Here is a 21,354-nt window from a genome sequence, read left to right on the forward strand (position 1 = left end):
TGAAACGTCTTGAGTCAATAAGTATTCAACTCTTTTGTTATGGTAAGTCTAAATAAGATCAGGAGTAAAAATGTGCTTAACAAGTAACATAATAAGTTGAATGGACTCACTCTATGTGCAATAATTGTGATCTGTAAGGTCCCACAGTCGAGCAGTGAATTTCAAACACAGATTCAACCACAAAGACCAGGGATGTTTTCCAATGCCTCGCAAAGAAGGGCATGGGTAAAAAATGAATAAATATCCTGATGCTGAATATCCCTTTGAGCATGGTGAAGTTATTAATTACAATTTGGATGGTGTATCAATACACCCAGTCACTACAGAGATACAGATGTCCTTCCTAAGTCAGTTGCCGGAGAGGAAAGAAACTGCTCAGGGATTTCACCATGAGGTCAATGGTGCCTTTAAAACAGTTACAAAGTTTAATGACTGTGATAGGAGAAAATTGAGGATGGATCAACAACATTGTAGTTACTCCACGGTAGTAACCTTATTGACAGAGTGAAAAAAAGTAAGACTGTACAGAATAAAAATATTCCAAAACATACATCCTGTTTGCAACAAGGCACTAAAGTAATACTGCAAAAAAGGTGGCAAAGCAATTACATTTTTTTCCTGAATACAAAGCATTATGTTTGGGGCAAATCCAATACAACACATTACTGAATACCATGCTCCATATTTTCAAGCATAGTGGTGGTCGCATCATGTTATCGTTGAGGCCTGGGGAGTTTTCAGGATAAAAAAATGAAAGGAATGGAGCTAAGCACAGGCTAAATCCTAAACACTGGGAGATGAATTCATTCGAGGTCGACCGATTAATCGGCATGGCAGATTAATTAGGGACGATTTCAAGTTTTCATAACAATCGGTAATCTGCATTTTTGGACGCCGATTATGACCAATTACATTGCATTCCACAAGGAAACTGTGTGGCAGGATGACCACCTGTTACACGAGTGCAGCAAGGAGCCAAGGTAAGTTGCTAGCTCGCATTAAACTTATCTTATAAAAAACAATCAATCAATCTTCAAATAATCACTAGTTAACTACACATGGTTGATGATATTGCTAGGTTAACTAGCTTGTCCTGCGTTGCATATAATCAATGCGGTGCCTGTTAATTTTTCATCGAATCACAGCCTACTTCTAACAAAAGCGCATTCGGGAAACAAATACAATCGTTGCACGAATGAATCTAACCATAACCATCAATACACAGAAGTATATATTTTTTTAACCTGCGTATTTAGTTCAAATAAATTAATGTTAATGGGCAATATTAACTAGGGAAATTGTGTCACTTCTCTTGCGTTCATTGCATGCAGAGTCAGGGTATATGCAACAGTTTTGGCCGCCTGGCTCATTGCGAACTAATTTGCCAGAATTTTACATAATTATGACATTACATTGAAGGTTGTGCAATATAACAGCAATATTTAGACTTAGGGTTGCCACCCATTCAATAAAATACGGAACGGTTCCGTATTTCACTGAAAGAATAAATGTTTTGTTTTCAAAATGATAGTTTCCTGATTTATCCATATTAATGACCAAAGGCTCGTATTTCTGTGTTTATTATAATATAATATAGTCTATGATAGTCACATAATGCACTTTTATTTACTTCTCCAACACTGTGTTTGCATTATTTAAATCAAATTGAGCATATTTCATTATTTATTTGAGACTAAACAGATTTTATTTATGTATTATATTAAGTAAAAATAAGTGTTCTTTGTTCATTCAGTATTGTTGTAATTGTCATTATTACATATATATATATATATATATATACAGTTGAAGTCAGAAGTTTACACACACTTAGGTTGGAGTCATTAAAACTAGTTTTTCATCCACTCCACAAATTCCTTGCTAACAAACTATAGTTTTGGCAAGTCGGTTAGGATATCTACTTTGTGCATGACACAAGTCATTTTTTCAACAATTGTTTACAGACAGATTATTCACTTATAATTCACTGTATCACAATTCCAGTGGGTCAGAAGTTTACATACACTAAGTTGACTGTGCCTTTAAACACCTTGGAAAAGTCCAGAAAATGTCATGGCTTTAGAAGCTTCTGATAGGCTAATTGACATCCTTTGAGTCAATTGGAAGTGTACCTGTGGATGTATTTCAAGGTCTACCTTCAAACTCAGTGCCTCTTTGCTTGACATCATGGGAAAAGGAAAAGAAATCAGCCAAGACCTCAGGAAAAAGTAATTGTAGACTTCCACAAGTCTGGTTCATCCTTTGGAGCAATTTCCAAATGGTTGAAGGCACCACGTTCATCTGTACAAACAATAGTACGCAATTATAAACACCATGGGGCCACGCAGCCGTTATACCGCTCAGGAAGGAGACGCGTTCTGTCTCCTGGAGATGAAAGTCCTTTGGTGCAAAAAGTGCAAATCAATCCCAGAACAACAGCAAAGGACCTTGTGAAGATGCTGGAGGAAACAGGTACAAAAATATCTATATCCACAGTAAAACAGGTCCCATATCGACATAACCTGAAAGGTCGCTCAGCAAGGAAGAAGCCACTGCTCCAAAACCGCCATTTAAAAAAGCCAGACTACGGTTTGCAACTGCACATGGGGACAAAGATCGTACTTCTTGGAGAAATGTCCTCTGGTCTGATGAGACAAAAATAGAACTGTTTGGCCATAATGACCATTGTTATGTTTGGAGGAAAAAGGGGGAGGCTTGCAAGCCGAAGAACACCATCACAACCGTGAAGCACGTTGGTGGCATCATGTTGTGGGGGTGCTTTTCTGCAGGAGGGACTGGTGCACTTCCCAAAATAGATGACATCATGAGGGAGGAAAATTATGTGGATATATTGAAGCAACACCTCAAGGTATCAGTCAGGAAGTTAAAGCTTGGTCGCAAATGGGTCTTCCAAATGGACAACGACCCCAAGCATACTTCCAAAGTTGTGGCAAAATGGCTTAAGGACAACAAAGTCAAGGTATTGGAGAGGCCATCACAAAGCCTTGACCTCAATCCTATAGAAATTGTGTGGGCAGAACTGAAAAAGCGTGTGCGAGCAAGGAGGCCAACAAACATGACTCAGTTACACCAGCTCTGTCAGGAGGAATGGGCCAAAATTCACCCAACTTATTGTGAGAAGCTTGTGGAAGGCAACCCATAACATTTCACCCAAGTTAAACAATTTAAAGGCAATGATACCAAATACTAATTGAGCGTATGTAAACATCTGACCCACTGGGAATGTGATGGAAGGAATAAAAAATGAAATAAATAATTCTCCCTACTAAAATTTCACCTTCTTAATTAAAATAAAGTGGTGATCCTAACAGACCTAATGCAGGGAATTTTTACTAGGATTAAATGTCAGGAATTGTGAAAAATGGAAATGTATTTGGCTAAGGTGTATTGTATGTTAACTTCTGACTTCAACTGTATTATATATATATATATATATATATATACACATACACACAACTATTTTAATTTTATTTTTTATATCGGCAGATTAATCGGTATCTGCTTTTTTTTGGTCCTCCAATAATCGGTATCGGCGTTGAAAAATCAATTGGCCAACCTCTAGAACTCACCTTTCAGCAGGACAATAACCTAAAACACAAAGCCAAATCTACACCGGAGTTGCTTACCAAGAGGACAGTGAATGTTCCTGAGTGGCCGAGATAAAGTTTTCACTTAAATCTTTGGTTGTCTAGCAGTGATCAACAACCAATTTGACAGAGTTGAGGCAAATGTTGCACAATCATAGGTGTGGAAAGCTCTTAGAGACTAACCCAGAAAGACACAATTGTAATCGCTGCCAAAAGGTGCTTCTACAAAGTATTGACTCAGGGGTGTGAATACTTATGTAAATGAGATATTCCTGTATTTCATTTTCAATACATTTGCAAAAAGGTCTTTTTTTTTTTCTTTCACTTTGTCACTATGGGGTATTGTGTGTAGATGGGTGAAATTTTTTTTTTTTAATCAATGTTGAATTCAGGCCTTAACACAAAATGTGGAATAAGTCAAGGTGTATGAATACTTTCTGAAGGCACTGTAAGTGCTATATTAATTCCTAGCATCTATTAGGCTTACATTGTACAGAAATTGTACATTTCAAAACAAAACATATCTACCTAATAAAACAATTGATCAATATACCATTTTTTAAAATAATTTATTGCATTGTGCAGTTTGGTTAAACAGCCTTAACATTGTTCATATTTATTAGTCAATGTAATGACTTAGCAGATAACAAGTCATTGACACATTCTTATAATAACAGTTGCCTAATCATTTAGAATAAATACAATGTACACTATCGTTCAAAAGTTTGGGGTCACTTAGAAAGGTCCTTGCTTTTGAAAGAAAAGCCATTTGTTTGTCCATTAGTGTGTCTACTTTGAGAAACAGATGCCTCACAAGTCCTCAACTGGCAGCTTCATTAAAAAGTACCTGCAAAACACCAGTCTCAACGTCAACAGTGAAGCAGCGACTACGGGATGCTGGCCTTCTAGGCAGAGTTCCTCTGTCCAGTGTCTGTGTTCTTTTGCCCATCTCAATCTTTTATTGACCAGTCTGAGATATGGCTTTTTCTTTGCAACTCTGCCTAGAAGGCCAGCATCCCGGAGTCACCTCTTCACTGTTGAAGTTGAGACTGGTGTTTTGCAAGTACTATTTAATGAAGCTGCCAGTTGAGGACTTGTAAGGCATCTGATTCTCAGACTAGACATTCTAATGTACTTGTCCTCTTGGTCAGTTGGCACCAGGGCCTCCCACTTCTCTTTCCATTCTGGTTAGAGCCAGTTTGCGCTGTTCTGTGAAGGGAGTAGCACACAGCGTTGTACGAGATCTTCAGTTTCTTGGCAATTTCTCGCATGGAATAGCCTTCATTTCTCAGAACAAGAAGACTGACGAGTTTCAGAAGAACGTTCTTTGTTTCTGGCCATTTTGAGCCTGTAATAAAATCCACAAATGCTGATGCTCAACTAGTCTAAAGAAGGCCAGTTTTATTCCTTCTTTAATCAGCAATACAGTTTTCAGCTTTGCTAACATAATTGCAAAAGGGTTTTCTAATGATCAAATTAGCCTTTTAAAATGATAAACTTGGATTTGCTAACACAACATGCCATTAGAACACAGGAGTGAGGGATGCTGATAATGGGCCTCTGTACGCTTATGTAGATATTCCATTAAAAATCAGCCATGTCCAGCTACAATAGTCATTTACAACATTGACAATGTCTACACTGTATTTCTGATCAATTTTGTGTTATTTTAATGGACAACAAAAAGTGCTTTTCTTTCAAAAACAAGGATATTTCTAAGTGACCACACACTTTTGAAAGGTAGTGTAATTAATCAGTTACAACACAACTATTTATCACACACACACCAAGACAACACTATCAGTTAAAGTAGGTTATAGATTCAGTACATAGGCGGTATAAAGAGTATTTGTTTCTTGTATGTACAGTCCTGGCCAAAAGTTGAGAATGACAAATATACATTTCCACAAAGTTAGCTGCTTCAGTGTCTTTAGATATTTTTTTGTCAGATGTTACTATGTAATAATGAAGTATAATTACAAGCATTTCATAAGTGTCAAAGGCTTTTCTTGAAAATTACATGAAGTTGATGCAAAGAGTCAATATTTGCAGTGTTGACCCTTCTTTTTCAAGTCCTCTGCAATCCGCCCTGGCATGTTGTCAATTAACTTCTGGGCCACTGATGGCAGCCCATTCTTGCATAATCAATGCTTGGAGTTTGTTAGAATTTGTGGGTTGTTGTTTGTCCACCTGCCTCTTGAGGATTGACCACAAGTTCTCAATGGGATTAAGGTCTGGGGAGTTTCCTGGCCATGGACCCAAAATATCGATGTTTTGTTCCCCAAGCCACTTAGTTATCACTATTGCCTTATGGCAAGGTGCTCCATCATGCTGGAAAAGGCATTGTTTGTCACTAAACTGTTCCTGGATGGTTGGGAGAAGTTGCTCTCGGAGGATGTGTTGGTACCATTCTTTATTCATGGCTGTGTTCTTAGGCAAAATTGTGAGTGAGCCCACTCCCTTGGCTGAGAAGCAACCCCACACATGAATGGTCTCAGGATGCTTTACTGTTGGCATGATACAGGACTGACGGCAGCGCTCACCTTGTCTTCTCCGGACAAGCTTTTTTCCAGATGCCCCAAACAATCGGAAAAGGGACTCAGAGAAAAGCAGTCCAATCCCAGTACCTTTTGCAGAATATCAGTCTGTCCCTGATGTTTTTCCTGGAGAGAAGTGGCTTCTTCGCTGCCCTTCTTGACACCAGAACATCCTCCAAAAGTTTTTGCCTCACTGTGTGTGCAGATGCACTCACACCTGCCTGCTGCCATTCCTGAGCGAGCTTTGTACTGGTGGTGCCCCGATCCCGCAGCTGAATCAACTTTAGGAGACTGTCCTGGCGCTTGCTGGACTTTCTTGGGCACCCTGAAGCCTTCTTCACAACAATTGAACCGCTCTCCTTGGAGTTCTTGATGATCCGATAAATAGTTGATTTAGGTGCAATCTTACTGGCAGCAATATCTTTGCCCGTGAAGCTCTTTTTGTGCAAAGCAATGATGGCGGAACGTGTTTCCTTGCAGGTAACTATGGTTGACAGAGGAAGAACAATGATTCCAAGCACCACCCTCCTTTAGAAGCTTCCAGTCTGTTATTCAAACTAACTCAAATCAGCATGACAGAGTGATCTCCAGCCTGGTCCTCGTCAACACTCACACCTGTGTTAACGAGAGAATCACTGACATGATGTCAGCTGGTCCTTTTTTTGTCAGGGCTGAAATGCAGTGGAAATGTTTTTGGGGGATTCAGTTCATTTGCATTGCAAAGAGGGACTTTGCAATTAATTGCAATTCATCTGATCACTCTTCATAACATGGAGTATATGCAAATTGCCATCATACAAACTGAGGCAGCAGACTTTGAAAACTAATATTTGTGTCATTCTCAAAACTGTTGGCCACGACTGTACTGCAGACCCACTCTGCTCACCTACATCAGAAAAGTATTGTCATCATACATTCAGTAAAATAGTGTCATGATTTTAGATATAGCACAAAACAGATATAATTCACCCCAAATAGTAATTGACATGACAGACGTCTACCTTACATTTAAGTCACTTTATTGCTCTATAATCAAATTTTGACATTTTGATGAATCATCTACACCTACAGCCACGGTAAGTGGGAAATTAGATTAATTTGTACTTTGAACTATCCCTTTAATGTCCAGAAAACAAATCTGAAACTGCATGCCAACTAAAAACTCTACCCAACATCTAGCTGTATCTAGTGGAGTGTCACTGTCTGGAGCTCTTAGACCTTCGAATTGACGCTTCCTACATCATCTTGTTTGTCCGCTGTAATAATCAGCCAAATGCCCCACCTCAGTGTTCTGGTGAAATATGGCTGCCCCCCCAGGTAAGGGCTACACATTGGGAGTAGTGGAAAGGGTGAGTTACCCCCATAAAGCAATGAATTTGAGAAAGGCGCAACACAACCAGGCAAATCATTATCATCAATCAGCGACACTGAGCCAGGTGAACAGAGAGGTGGTGGGTGCGAGCGAAGGTCCGGAGGCAGCGGGGGCAGGAGTACGGTCTCTCCCCAGTGTGGGTCCTCATGTGAGTTTTAAGGTGGCCGACCAAGCGAAAGCTCTTGTCACACTCCTGGCAGGGAAAGGGCCGTGAGCCATTGTGGATCCTCATATGTTTGCCCAGATCCCCTGAAGAGGTATAGCAGCCGTGGCAGACAGAACATTCATACGGCTTCTCTCCAGTGTGGGTGCGTATGTGTTTTGTGAGATCTCCAGACTGAGCAAAGCTCTTGCTGCACTCCGAACAGACATATGGTCTCTCCCCTGTGTGAGTGCGTTGGTGGTTCTTCAGGTGTTCCAGTCGAATGAACTGCTTGCTGCACACTGTGCAGTGGTAAGGCCTCTCACCGGTGTGTGAGCGCATGTGTGTCTTCAACGCCCCAATGTCTATGACCTTCAGGCCACACTCCCCACACTGGTGGCCTTTCTCATTGTTGTGGATCTTTAGGTGAAGCCTCAGGTTTCTCTTGATAGAGAAGTCTTTACCACACTCTGTGCAGTGAAAGGGTTTCTCCCCCGTGTGAGAGCGTAGGTGAATGGTCAGACTAGACTTGTATCCAAACTGCCGGTCACATTGGGAGCAGGAGTACTGCTTTTTGCCAGAATGAGTGGTCATGTGACTCCTGAGACCCTTCATACGGGCAAAATCCTTCCCGCATTCCTGGCATTTGAATGCCTTGACTCCAGAGTGTATCAGCAGGTGTTTGCGTAAACTTCCGCTCTCCGCAAACCTTTTGCCACACTCCTTGCAGGCATAAGGCTTCTCTCCGGTGTGAATTCGCATGTGAATGTTCAGGCTCTGTGGACTACAGAGGATCTTGCCACACTCTGAGCAATGGAAGCCGACTTCAAGACAGACCACAGGCTTAATGTCCTGAGGTTCAGTGCCCTCTGGTTCGTGACACTGGTGAGGTCCCAGTCCCCAACAATTCTTGAAGCTCTTCCCACAGTCGGCACAACTGAGGTGTCCATTGGTGCTGATCACAGCCATTTTGTGTGAAAGCTCACAGTGGTTTTGCAGACTGCCCAGGTATCTGAATCTGCGGGCACACTGTGGGCAGGTGTAGAGTTTTGCCGAAACTCTGTGTGGACGGGCAGGTTTCCGGGGAGTGGCTGAAGGGTGGATCTGGAGGGTGTGGATGCTAAGCAGCCGTGGGGTTTGGAACATGAGGCTACAGTGGAGGCAGCTGTGTGTTGGGAGCGTCTCTGTTCCACTGCTCTTTGAAAAACTGCTTCTCAACATGGCCAGATACTCCTTCTGGTGGTTCCACTTGATGTGCTTCTCCAGGAAGGAATGGTTGGTGAAGGAGATGGTGCAGTATGTGCAAGGAAAGAACTGCGGAGAAGAGACTGAGGGAGAGTGGTGGAAGTAGGGGTAGAAAAAGACAAAGTGAGAATAATAGATGAGTTGTTATTCTTGATTTGACTCTTTGTTATTATTGCTATTGACTGACGTACTGCATAGTTGAGGGAGCTAGCACGTAAGCATTTCACTGCACCTTTTACCTGCTGTAAACTGTGTATGTGATGAATCAAATGTGATTTGATGTACAGAAGAGGGACGTAAACTAAAATAAGAAACATTTGAAAAGTAAACGAGAGTAGTCCTATATTTTCATGATGAATCTTAAATTCAAAGTCAATATAACCATTTAGCCTAGTCAGTCAATTTCAAATATTCCAGCAAATTTTAAGATGACACTGATTTTAAGGGTGGGTGTGTATGCGTACCTCTGTTGCTGTCAGTATCCCTCCCGTCTTCAGTGTCCTCATCTGTGTCTTCTTCACCCACATTCTCCTCCTTCATGAAACACACTTGAGTTTCTCTCTTAACCACTACCTTATGTATTTCAGAATCAGAATCATACTCCGCTTTTACCTCTACTGTTCCTTGGCTAATGTAAACGGAATCTGTTTCAGTCTTGGTTATGACGGTTCCAGAATCCTTGTGGAGTGCTCTAGAATCAAAGCAATGACTCTGTACTTCAAAGTCTGCTGGTTCCTCTTTAATTTGGATAGAGTTGGAAGTTACCCCTTTAGTGTTGGGAGAGGGAGCTTGGCTAATGTCTGGTTCTTCTCTTTTGCAGTTAACATCATCTAACTGTGTTTCACACTCTGTTTTGATGGGGTCTCGGTGTTTAGACCTCATGATTTTGTGTTGCTTTTTCACAGATTTGTTCTTCATCTTGTTGACAAGCGTGTTTCTGGTTAGGTCAACACCTTCACATTACATTCTGTGGAGAAAAGACAAGGTTTGATTGAACATCACTCTATTATGATCCCTGATAGAGAGCTATCGGGGATCATAATAACCCATCCAACATTGTAAAAAGTAAGAAACCCCAATTCTGCAATAGCTATGCTGAAGTCTGGCTTAGTAACACTCAATAGCCTACTACTTCATAGCCCTTCATAACACAGCATTATCATAATTACCTGCGGAGTAACTTTTGGTTACAACCTACCTAGCTAGATTTCTACGTCGACGTTGGTAACCTATGTAGGCTTGCATAGTTGTAGCAAGACAGCTAAACGTGTATGTTAGCTAACGCACCCTTGCTACTTTGTATGATTGTCACCCACCAAATGTAGCTATCTTGATTATGAAGACAACCACGAGAGGAAAAAGTTGTTTATCGTATAAATACTCACGGATAAATAAATAAAAAAGCAAGCTAGCAAAGTTTTGAAAATAGCTTAGCTAGCTACCTTCTTTCTGATTGTTGTCACCGGAAACAGAGACGGAAGAGAAAGCGAGACATCCCACTCCCTAATTGTTCTGGTTCATATACAGTCAATGAACTAAACTGACCAGACCAAACTGATAATGCATTGGAGAGCCACCACGTTAAGCAGACCGGAACATACCATTTTATTTCAATGATCAACGGCCTGAGCGGGACCTCTTCCTTTATCCACCATCTTTAACCGGAAAGCTGATGCATTTCCTGGATTGTTAGTCATGAACCCTGACCAATCAGGCAAAGATCCCTGGATCATGTGCAAAGATTTAGCGCCTGTGACGAATTGACTGATGGAACAGGGAACATTAAAGGAAAAAATAAATAAAGGAACATTAATTCTCGCCAAAAAGTATCTGCCATAGAGAATGATAGTGGCCAAAAGAGAATTAGCATGGGCAGCACAATTGAGGGATTCCACCATTTTAATGTAGCCAACTGGGTGGGTTTTCCAACTTCATTGGATGATCCCTCCTGGAGACCATGTTGCAGTCATGTCCAACCAGGCCATCAGGAGGAGTCAGCCAATTGTGAAGAAGAAAATTGACTACCTAAAAATGGAAAGGGGTTCCACTAGATGTTGGAACATTGCTGCTGGGACTTGCTTCCATTCAGCCACAAGAACATTAGTGAGGTCGGGCACTGATGTTGGGTGATTAGGCTTGGCTCGCAGTTGGTGTTCCAATTCATCCCAAAGGTGTTCGATGGGGTTGAGGTCAGGGCTCTGTGCAGGCAAGTCAAGTTCTTCCACGCCAATTTCGACAAATAATTTGTTTGGACCTCTCTTTGTGCACGGGACCATTGCCATGCTAAAGAAGGAAAGGGCCTTCCCCAAACTGCTGCCACGAAGTTGGAAGCACACAATCATCTAGAATGTCATTGTATGCAGTAGCGTTAAGCTTTCCCTTCACTGGAACTAAAGGGCCTAGCACGAACCATGAAAAACAGCCCTAGACCATTATTCCTCATCCACCAACCTTTACAGTTGGCACTATGCATTCGGGCAGGTAGCTTTCTCCTTGCATCCGCCAAAACCAGATTCTTCGATCGGACTGCCAGATGGGTAAGAGTGATTCATCACTCCAGTGAACGCATATCCACTGCTTCAGAGTCCAATGGCGGTGGGCTTTACACCACTCCAGGTGACGCTTGGCATTGCACATGGTAATCTTAGGCTTGTGTGTGGCTGCTCGGCCATGGAAACCCATTTTACGAAGCTCCCAACAAAGTTATTGTGCTGAGGCTGCTTCCAGAGGCAGTTTGGAGTGTTGCAACCGAGGATAGGGGATTTTTACACACTATGTGCTTCAGCACCGGGCAGTTCCATTCTGTGAGCTTGTGTGACCTACCACTTTGCGGCTGAGCTGTTGTTTCTCCTAGACATTTCCACTTCACAATAACAGCACTTAGTTGACCAGGGCAACTCTAGCAGGACAGAAATTTGACGAACTGACTTGTTGGAAAAGTGGCATCCTATGACAGTGCCACGTTGAAAGTCACTGAGCTCTTCAGTATTGGTCATTGTACTGCCAATGTTTGTCTATGGAGATTGCATGGCTGTGTGATCAATTTTTTACACCTGGCAGCAACAGGTGAAGCTGAAAGTCAAATCCACTGATTTGAAGGGGTGTCCACATACGTTTGGTGTACTTTTGGTATCAGTTTTGTAGCAGTTGCGCCCTTCGCATTTTCTAGCTTTATCAAAGCAGTACTTACTGAAATACTGTTGTCAAAGATGAAATGTGTCCATTGGATTACCAAGATGATGGTTATTGAAGCCAATGTATAAACTACAGCAGAGGCTGGTGGGAGGAGCTATTGGAGGACGGGCTCATTGTAATGGCTGGAATGGAGAAAATAGCATAGGAACCCTACTCTAATTGGTAGAGACCATCACTGCCAAGATGTGGGAATGACCATGTAGCCTTAATGCTTGGCCCAATCATCTTCAATAAAATGAATGTGTATGATTATTAGCAAGTGAAACATGGCGCAATATCGAAACCAGTGCAGGCCATTGATGGCATATGGATTGACACAAATCAGTTATGACAGGATGTTCTACAGCTGTTGAAATGAACACTGAATAATTCATTTTAAAGTAATGTCTAATGTGCAATTACCAAACATGTCCTCTTTCACATACTTCATTTACAGCAATCATTGTCACTTTTGTCATCCCCAGGCATTATGTCGGGCATATACAACCATTTGTGCATCACTTTTCCCTTGTTAATCAACTACAAAAATGTTATAAGTGCCTTAAATTTTGCTGGACTCCAGGAAGAGTAGCTAATGGGGATCCATAATAACTAGAAAATACAACACAAAATCAAGAACCATGTGCAACTTAACAGTTCAAATAAAGTCTTTGGGTGCAGGGTCCAAAAGGCATATAAACTAGAAAAGGAAAACCGGCATTCACCAAAATAGTCAAAGTTTTAATGTTCTTTAGCAGCAGCAGCAGCGGTCAGTTTGTTTGACATCTTTCGATGACACTGACAGCTTTAGTCAACGCTGACTGCAGTGCATGAGAAGGGTTGAGGTCTCCAGAGGAAGAATGAGAGGTTGTGGACATGTGCACATGCTTACAAACAGGACCTACACTCTGCTTTTAAGACATCACTGGCATCATGGGACCTTATACTCCCTTGCAGTAGTTCAGGGAGTTTCCACCATCCAGTCTCAATCACTGTTGGAAACAAATCAATTCAAAACACAGTTGGGCCGAAAAACAAATACTATTTACGTAAATATAAAACCTATTACACATAGGTGCAATAAAAAAAAACTTAGCACAATTGTTTTTATTAATATGTTACCTTGAATATAAAGTCCATTCTTCTCATAGTCTGGTTGGCAAACTGGTCAATGACCCTCTCATACCAGTGAGGATTCTTCTGTAGTGATTTAAGATATAAAGGAATTCTCCTTTCTATGGATAGGATTGCCAGGTTCCTGAGTCGCTCTTGTCCCATGGTGTTATTTGGTGTAGCTTTTCAGCCTCTTCAGACGAGAGAATCTGCTCTCCACGCCCGCTGACGTTGCCCCTATAGTTGCAACTAGGCACATGAACCGGTACACCTCAGGCATCACTTCATTCAATCCACACCCCTTGAAATGCAAGATTCTGTCACACAGTTTTCAACTGTTCCCTTGAAGCTCCTCACCACAGTAGAACACTTGCAGCTCATTTTTCAGTTTTTCCATGTTGAAAAAAACACCCATAGCTCTGAGACAGGCTTTCCATTGCATTTGCAGGGAATTCACTCCGGAATGACTCAAATTTCTCATCATCTAACAACTCCATGTATCTCCTGCTGTCCAGGCTTTGGAACCTCTGTGCTATTTGTGTCTTGATGTTGTCATGGATTGAATCGTACAGTGATTTGTACATCTGCATTACATCCTGCGTGCCCTGCCTTCGCTTCCTTCCGTGCATCAACTCTGGATCAACTGTCATGTTCAAAGCCTTCTGATATATAGCACTAAATTCTTCTTCAGATTTGTGCTCCTCTATCTTGAGCATAAGATTCTCAATCCTCCTCTTACAAAGTTCTACATCCATGGCATTCTGTTGCACACTGTCAAAAACCACATCTGTGCAAGCAAATATATATTCAAAAGTGAGAAGTAAAAAAATAAAATGAAAATCTTCCAGCTGTGTCTTGAACCCATTTGCATCGAAAATCGTGTCATCATCCATGATAGGATGCTCTGTGATACCTGTGAATGTGTCCAATAGATGCTCAAAGTTTTTTGCCACTGTGTTAACGACTCTGGACGTGAAATTCCAATGTGTTGTTACATTTTTTGGCAAACTTGCACAAGCGGCCTTTTCTAGCAGCATTCTATTGGTGGATTTACAAAAAAAAGTTGCGAAGCCACCCAGTGTGGCAAAGAAAACCTTGGTCTTGGGCATAGACTTCACGCTCTGGCTTAATACGGAGTTGAGGGGATGTGCATAGCAATGCACAAAGGTGGCCCTCGGAGCTACAGCTCTTACTTTTGCTTGCAGACCATTTAAATCAGAAGCCATTACAGCAGCGCCATCATATGTTTGAGCGACTAGTTTCTCCACAAAGTTAAACTCTGACATCTCCGAATTCACTAGATCAAACACAGACTGTGCATATCGCCCAGCTGACACATCAAAGTAGCCCAAGAAACGCTCCTGGACACACCCCCGATCATCCACATACCTGACAATGACAACTGCGAATGGTCTGTAGTTTCATCCATTTGCCATGAGAAAAATGGAGCAGCGTCAACTTTGCTTTTAATCTCACTTTTAATTGATGATGCGATAGCAGTTATCAAGTCGTTCTGAATTGTTCTTGACATTCCAGTGAACACAGTTGAAGATTCCATATGCTGAGCAAGTAAAGCATCATACCGCGCGATTACCTCTGCCAATTCCCTGTAGTTGCCTTTGTTAGCGGAACATTCCGTCTCATCGTGCCCCCTAAAAGCCAACTCTTGCATGCCTAAATATGCAATGCTGTCAATGAGGCGTTTGAGAACATCCCTGTTTCTTCGGACCTTTTCGTTGTGTTGCGCAGCTTGAATACGCAGGCCTTCATTGAGTGAATGATTGGCATGATGACTCGGGTGTCCCAAAAGCTTGAGTTTCGCGTAGGAGTTGAGATGCTCCCGGCATTCGTCAAGCCGTTTAGCTGAACGGTCAATGTTCTTCAGGTCACTGAACCCCCCTTTAGCCCAAGGCTCTAACGTTCCAAAGAGCAGACAAGGCCAGCAATACAAGCGACTTGATGAAAGACTACCTGTTAGCCATTGATACTTTTCATACCAGTTGGTATTGAACGCCCTCCTCACTTTCCTTCCTTATGTACTTGATTTCAGGCAGAGGTCGACCCTCTGTTTTAATTCGCACCTTTTCTGTGGACTCCAAGCCATGTGAATGAAATGGGGTCTTCAACAAAAAATCCACAATGTTGTCAGAATTCACGACCTGGCAGGTGTGGACAAGTAGCTGCTGTGGTGTGGGGAACATGCAACTGCAGTGGGGGCAGCTGTGTGAGGGGGAGTACACTAGAGTTTCTGTCTTAACCACTCTGATTTCAGAATCATGCTCAGTCTTAATTTCCACCGTTCCTTGGCTAATGTAAACAGAATCTGTTTCAGTCTTGGTTTTGATGGTTCCAGAATCCTGGTGGAGTGCTCTAGAATCCTGGTGGAGTGCTCTAGAATCCTGGTGGAGTGCTCTAGAATCCTGGTGGAGTGCTCTAGAATCCAAGTGATAATTTGATCTGATTCCGTTATGTTCCTCACTTGTTTCATGCACGTCAAAGTCTGTTTCCTCCTCTTTGATTTGGATGATGTTGAAAGTAAACCCATTACTGCTGAGAGAGTGGGCTTGGTCAATGTCTGAATCTTCTCTACTGGAGTCAACATCATCTGACTGTTTCACAATCTGTTTTGATGGGGTCTCGATGACTTCTAGTCATCTTGGTTTTATTGCGTTGCTTTTTCCAAGGTTTGATCTTAATCTTGTCGATTGGTTATTGTCTAGGTCTTCCTCTTCATTTGCATACTGTGAAAAAAAATACTTGATTTGAATAAAACACCAGGTCAGGAATCATCATGACAATCATCCCATCCAACACTACAAAGTAAAACAACAAGCAAAGGAAAGCATTTCGTTACATGCATTTTTACATAGCTTATCAATGGGTGAATAAATAGCTAGCAAGACAGTAGCCCAATATTGGACAAAAGGAGCCTAACGTTACTCCTTAGTCCAAGGACCTTACATCTTGTTTATAGGGCGAATTAGCTCTGCAAGCCAAAACAGCCAAATACTCCAAAATGTGAATCGATTCGCAATTGCGGTATGGTTCTAGAAACATAAATCGTTCTACTTTCAGCTCACAAATGCAAAATACACACTTACAGTAAGCTGATTAGCACAGGTAGTTGACTGTCTTCCGTAAACAAGCGCTGTAACATGGAAATATGGCCGTGTGGGGAACCCTAACCCTATAAAAAGGTGTATCAATTTAACCTTTAAAAAAAATATATATATTATTATTTCTCGCCAATATAAAAGATTAGGTCCTTATGCTTCCAAAACCGTACCACAAGTGATGCGTGTCAAATGTTCAGGCCGAGCATCACTGCTCTTAAAAGAAAAACTGCCCCCTAGAGAAGACACCATAGTCCAACTACTCGTTTTATGTGTAATGCAGAGCCATATACAGTGCATTCATAAAAGTATTCACACTTCTTTACCTTTTCCACATTTTGTTGTGTTACAGCCTAAAATTTTAAATTGAGATTTTGTGTTAATGTTCTACACACAATACCCCATAATGTCTAAGTGGAATAGATATTATTAATAAAACATTAAAAGCTGAAATGTCTTGAGTCAATAAGTATTCAGCCCCTTTGTTATTGCAAGCCTAAATAAGTTTAGGAGTAAAAATATGGTTAACAAACCACTATTCCATCTCTGTACCCCACACATACAGTTATTTGTTAAGGTCCCTCAATTGAGTAATGAATTTCAAGCACAGACTCAACCACAAAGACCAGCAAGGTTTTCCAATGCCTCGCTAAGAAGGGCACCGATTGGTAGATGTGTACAAATAAAAAGAGCAGATGCTGAATATCCCTTTGAGCATGGTGAAGTTATTAATTAGGCTTTGGAAGGTGTATCAATACACCCAGTCAATACAAAGATACAGGCATTCTTACAAACTCCGTTGCCAGAGTGGAAGGAAGCTGCTCAGGGATTTCACCATGAGGCCAATGACTTTAAAACAGCTACTGAGTTTAATGTATGGATCAACAACATTGTAGCTACTCCACAATACTAACCTAAATGACAGAGTGAAAAGAATGAAGCCTGTACAGAATAAAAAAAATATTCCAAAACATGCACCCTGTTTGTCACATTTTTTGCAGTATTACTTAAGTTCCTTGTTGCAAAGAAATATACTTTTTATCCTGAATAGAAGGCATTTGGGACAAATCCAACACAACACATCACGGGAGTACCACTCTTCATATTTTCAAGCATGGTGGTGGCTGCATCATGTTAAGGGTATGCCGGTCATTGGCAAGGACTAGGGATTTTTGGTGGGATATTAAGAAAACAGAATACAGCTATAAGCACAGGCAAAATCATAGAGGAGAACCTGGTTCAGACTGCTTTTTAACAGACATTAGGAGATCAATGCATCTTTCAGCAGGACAATAACCTAAAACACAAGGCCTAATCTACACTGGAGTTGCAAACCAAGACAACATTGAATGTTCCGGAGTGGCCTAGTTAGTTTTGAAAATCTATGGCAAGATTTGAAAATGTCTAGCATTGATAAATAATTAACCTTTTTTAAGAATAATGGACAAATATTGTTCAATCCAGGTATGCAAGGCGCTCAGAGGCTTACCCAAAAAGACTCACAGCTGTAATCACCGCCAAAGGTGCTTCGACAAAGTACTGACTCAGGGAAGTGAATACTTATGTAAATGAGATTTTTCTGTGGTAAAATTTAAATACATTTACAAAATGTCTAAAAACACATTTTCACTTTGTCATTATAAGGTATTGCGTGTATTGATGGGTAAAGGAAATTAAAGGGGCGGCAAGGTAGCCTAGTGGTTAGAGCGTTGGACTAAGGTTGCAAGTTCAAACCCCCGAGCTGACAAGGTACAAATCTGTCGTTCTGCCCCTGAACAGGCAGTTAACCTACTGTTCCTAGGACGTCATTGAAAATAAGAATTTGTTCTTAACTGACTTGCCTAGTTAAATAAAAGGTAAAAAAAAGTAAAAAAATATTTATTCAATTTTCAATTCAGGCTGTAACGCAATAAATGTCAAATAAGTCAAGGGGTATGAATACTTTCTGAAGGCACACATACATATGGCTCAGGTGTAATGTAATGGCACTGAAATGAGAGTCATGGTCAAAGGCTAGCAAGATACAGTGGGGAGAACAAGTATTAGATAACACTGCCGGTTTTGCAGGTTTCCTACTTACAAAGCATGTAGAGGTCTGTAATTTTTTATCATAGGTACACTTCAACTGTGAGAGACCGAATCTAAAAGAATCTAAAGACACTTGTCCACATACTCAATCAAAGAGACTCCAACCTCTCCACAATGGCCAAGACCAGGGAGCTGTGTAAGGACATCAGGGATAAAATTGTAGACCTGCACAAGGCTGGTATGGGCTACAGGAAAATAGGCAAGCAGCTTGGTGAGAAGGCAACAACTGTTGGCACAATTATTAGAAAATAGAAGAAGTTCAAGATGACGGTCAATCACCCTCGGTCTGAGGCTCCATGCAAGATCTCACATCGTGGGGCATCAATGATCATGAGGAAGGTGAGGGATCAGCCCAGAACTACACGGCAAGACCTGAAGAGAGCTGGGACCACAGTCTCAAAGAAAACAATTAGTAACACACTATAGATTTAATCATGGATTAAAATCCTACAGCGCACGCAAGGTCCCACTGCTCAAGCCAGAGCATGTCCAGGCCCGTCTGAAGTTTGCCAATGACCATCTGGATGATCCAGAGGAGGAATGGGAGAAGGTCATGTGGTCTGACGAGACAAAAATAGAGCTTTTTGGTCTAAACTCCACTCGCCGTGTTTGGAGGAAGAAGAAGGATGAGTACAACCCGAAGAACACCATCCCAACTGTGAAGCATGGAGGTGGAAACATCATTCTTTGGGGATGCTTTTCTGCAAAGGGGACAGGACGACTGCACCGTATTGAGGGGAGGATGGATGGGGCCATGTATCGCAAGATCTTGGCCAACAACCTCCTTCCCTCAGTAAGAGCATTGAAGATGGGTCGTGGCTGGGTCTTCCAGCATAACTGTTGTGCCAGCATAACAACGACCCAAAACACACAGCCTGGGTAACTAAGGAGTGGCTCCATAAGAAGCATCTCAAGGTCCTGGAGTGGCCTAGCCAGTCTCCAGACCTGAACCCAATAGAAAATCTTTTGAGGGAGCTGAAAGTCCGTATTGTCCAGCGACAGCCCCGAAACCTGAAGGATCTGGAGAAGGTCTGTATGGAGGAGTGGGTCAAAATCCCTGCTGCAGTGTGTGCAAACCTAGTCAAGAACTACAGGAAACATATGATCTCTGTAATTGCAAACAAAGGTTTCTGTACCAAATATTAAGTTCTGCTTTTCTGATGTATCAAATACTTATGTCATGCAATAAAATGCAGATTAATTACTTAAAAATCATACAATGTGATTTTCTGGATTTGTGTTTTAAATTCCGTCTCTCACAGTTGAAGTGTACCTAAGATTTAATTTTTTTTCCTTTTTAATTAGACCTCTACATGCTTTGTAAGTAGGAAAACCTGCAAAATCAGTAGTGTATCAAATACTTGTTTGTATCAAATACTCCCCATTGTAGATTGTACAGAGTAAAGCCAACAAAATACTAGGCTGTTGGGAAAAAACTATTCTGGCTTAGCCAAAACACTGGAGAAGTATGTTTACTTTGACATACCTTAATTGCACAACCTCATCACAGTACGAGTCATAATACCCATGAAACATAGCAGTCAAACAAGGAAATTGTTCCAATTGTTTTTCCCATAGGGGATTTTAGAAACACTTAAAATAAGGTCTTTGTTTCCTGTTGGCTTACCCTGGCGTGACGTTTTGATAATCGTGTGAATCTCTCTAGGACAAGGTGACTTTTCAATATATTCGCCTATATTTACCCCTTCCAAACCAAAATGAAATTTGTAGTCTTGCAGGTCTACTTTGATGCTAATTTGCATTTTTGGATCTGAGTAAATAGAGCTGAATATATTGATAAAAGTAACCTTGTCCAAGAGAGATGTACTTGGTTATCAAGAAGTCATGCCAGGGTTAGCCTACACGAAACACAGCCCTTATTTTAAGTGTTTCTAAAATTCCCATATTTTATGGTGGAAAACGGATTTGAACCATTTCCCCGTTTGACCGCTTGGTTCTATGGGTGTTAGGACACCTTCACTGTTTCTCTCTACTACAACGGTCACATGGACATACCTCTATCAAGAGGCAGTACAGAACCTCGGTGTTATTTTCTCAAATCAAAAGGTTTAACATACAGCAGAGTGGAACATTTGATAGCAGAATACATTTTACGTCATTAGGAGGCTAGTTAAATTAGCTAGATTCCATTTCTGACCCAGAAAGGTATGCACTCTCTTCGCCTGGGTTACGTTAGCTAACAATATTAGCTAGATAGTAGATAATGTAAGCTACCTCACTCCTTTTGACGACTAGACATCTCTTACCAAATACTGATTGTAAAGATACTAACCATGAGAGGAACACGTTTCTGTTTCTCGTTCAAATACTCACAATTAGAAAATAAAGTTTCGCTACACCGGAAGAATGTGTTTCCTTACAGAGGAAGAGGCTTTACTCTCGTTAAAATCTGTCCGCGAGATAAATGTTTTGTTGTATGGAGGTCTATGAGAGTGTCGAATTACGTGAGGCTTTTTAAAATCAAATATAAGTTTCGTAATGTTTAGGTTGTTACAAATGTAAGTGGATGCACGTGGCATTACGGCAACTAGGAGAAAAACGACTTAGTACTGCCTGTTGTGCCAAAGTATATCTGACCTCTCATTGGCTAGCATGGTCCCGCATGTCTTCCATAATTGAGGGACGACATATATTTCCATTGTTAGAGCGGTCACTTGACTATCTGGTCAACATAATAGACAAGCGTTTCCATTCCTGCGGTTAATATTTCACGGTACCTGACCAATCAAGCAATGACCTCTGGATTATGTGCAATAATTTAGAGGCTGTTTAATTATTATTTTTTACCTTTATTTAACTAGGCAAGTCAGTTAAGAACAAATTCTTATTTTCAATGATGGTTTAGGAACAGTGGGTTAACTACATTGTTAAGGGGCAGAACGACAGATTTGTACCTTGTCAGCTCGGGGATTCAAACTTGCAACCTTTCGGTTACTAGTCCAAC

The 21,354-nt window shown here is 41.2% G+C and overlaps 1 protein-coding gene across 8 annotated transcripts; it reads right to left on the reverse strand.

Moving 5' to 3' along the window:
• Positions 1-6,905: 6,905 nt before the first annotated feature.
• Positions 6,906-20,978, reverse strand: LOC112222732 (gastrula zinc finger protein XlCGF57.1). Of its 8 annotated transcripts, XM_042304921.1 has the most exons (6): positions 20,683-20,978; positions 13,198-15,929; positions 12,981-13,067; positions 9,514-9,868; positions 9,366-9,435; positions 6,906-8,984 (listed from the first exon to the last, which is right to left on the reverse strand). In XM_042304921.1, exons 4-6 carry the CDS (start codon positions 9,817-9,819, stop codon positions 7,561-7,563), a joined length of 1,800 nt encoding a protein of 599 aa, XP_042160855.1. In that variant the 5' UTR covers positions 9,820-9,868; positions 12,981-13,067; positions 13,198-15,929; positions 20,683-20,978; the 3' UTR covers positions 6,906-7,560. The 8 variants fall into 8 exon arrangements, with proteins under 8 accessions (XP_042160855.1, XP_024241230.2, XP_024241228.2 ...); XM_024385462.2 differs by having other exon boundaries at positions 6,907-8,984; positions 9,366-9,868; positions 20,724-20,977; XM_024385460.2 differs by having other exon boundaries at positions 6,907-8,984; positions 9,366-9,868; positions 20,683-20,977.
• Positions 20,979-21,354: the final 376 nt, after the last annotated feature.

Source organism: Oncorhynchus tshawytscha, linkage group LG23, assembly GCF_018296145.1.
Source record: "Oncorhynchus tshawytscha isolate Ot180627B linkage group LG23, Otsh_v2.0, whole genome shotgun sequence".
NCBI classification, from domain to species: Eukaryota; Metazoa; Chordata; class Actinopteri; order Salmoniformes; family Salmonidae; genus Oncorhynchus; species Oncorhynchus tshawytscha.

Coding starts and splice junctions, on each gene's coding strand:
- LOC112222732 (XM_024385462.2), bottom strand. CDS start 9,819: ATGAAGAACAAATCTGTGAAAAAGCAACACAAAATCATGAGGTCTAAA. Junction 8,985..9,365: donor GGATACTGACAGCAACAGAG/GTACGCATACAC, acceptor ACTCTCCCTCAG/TCTCTTCTCCGCAGTTCTTT.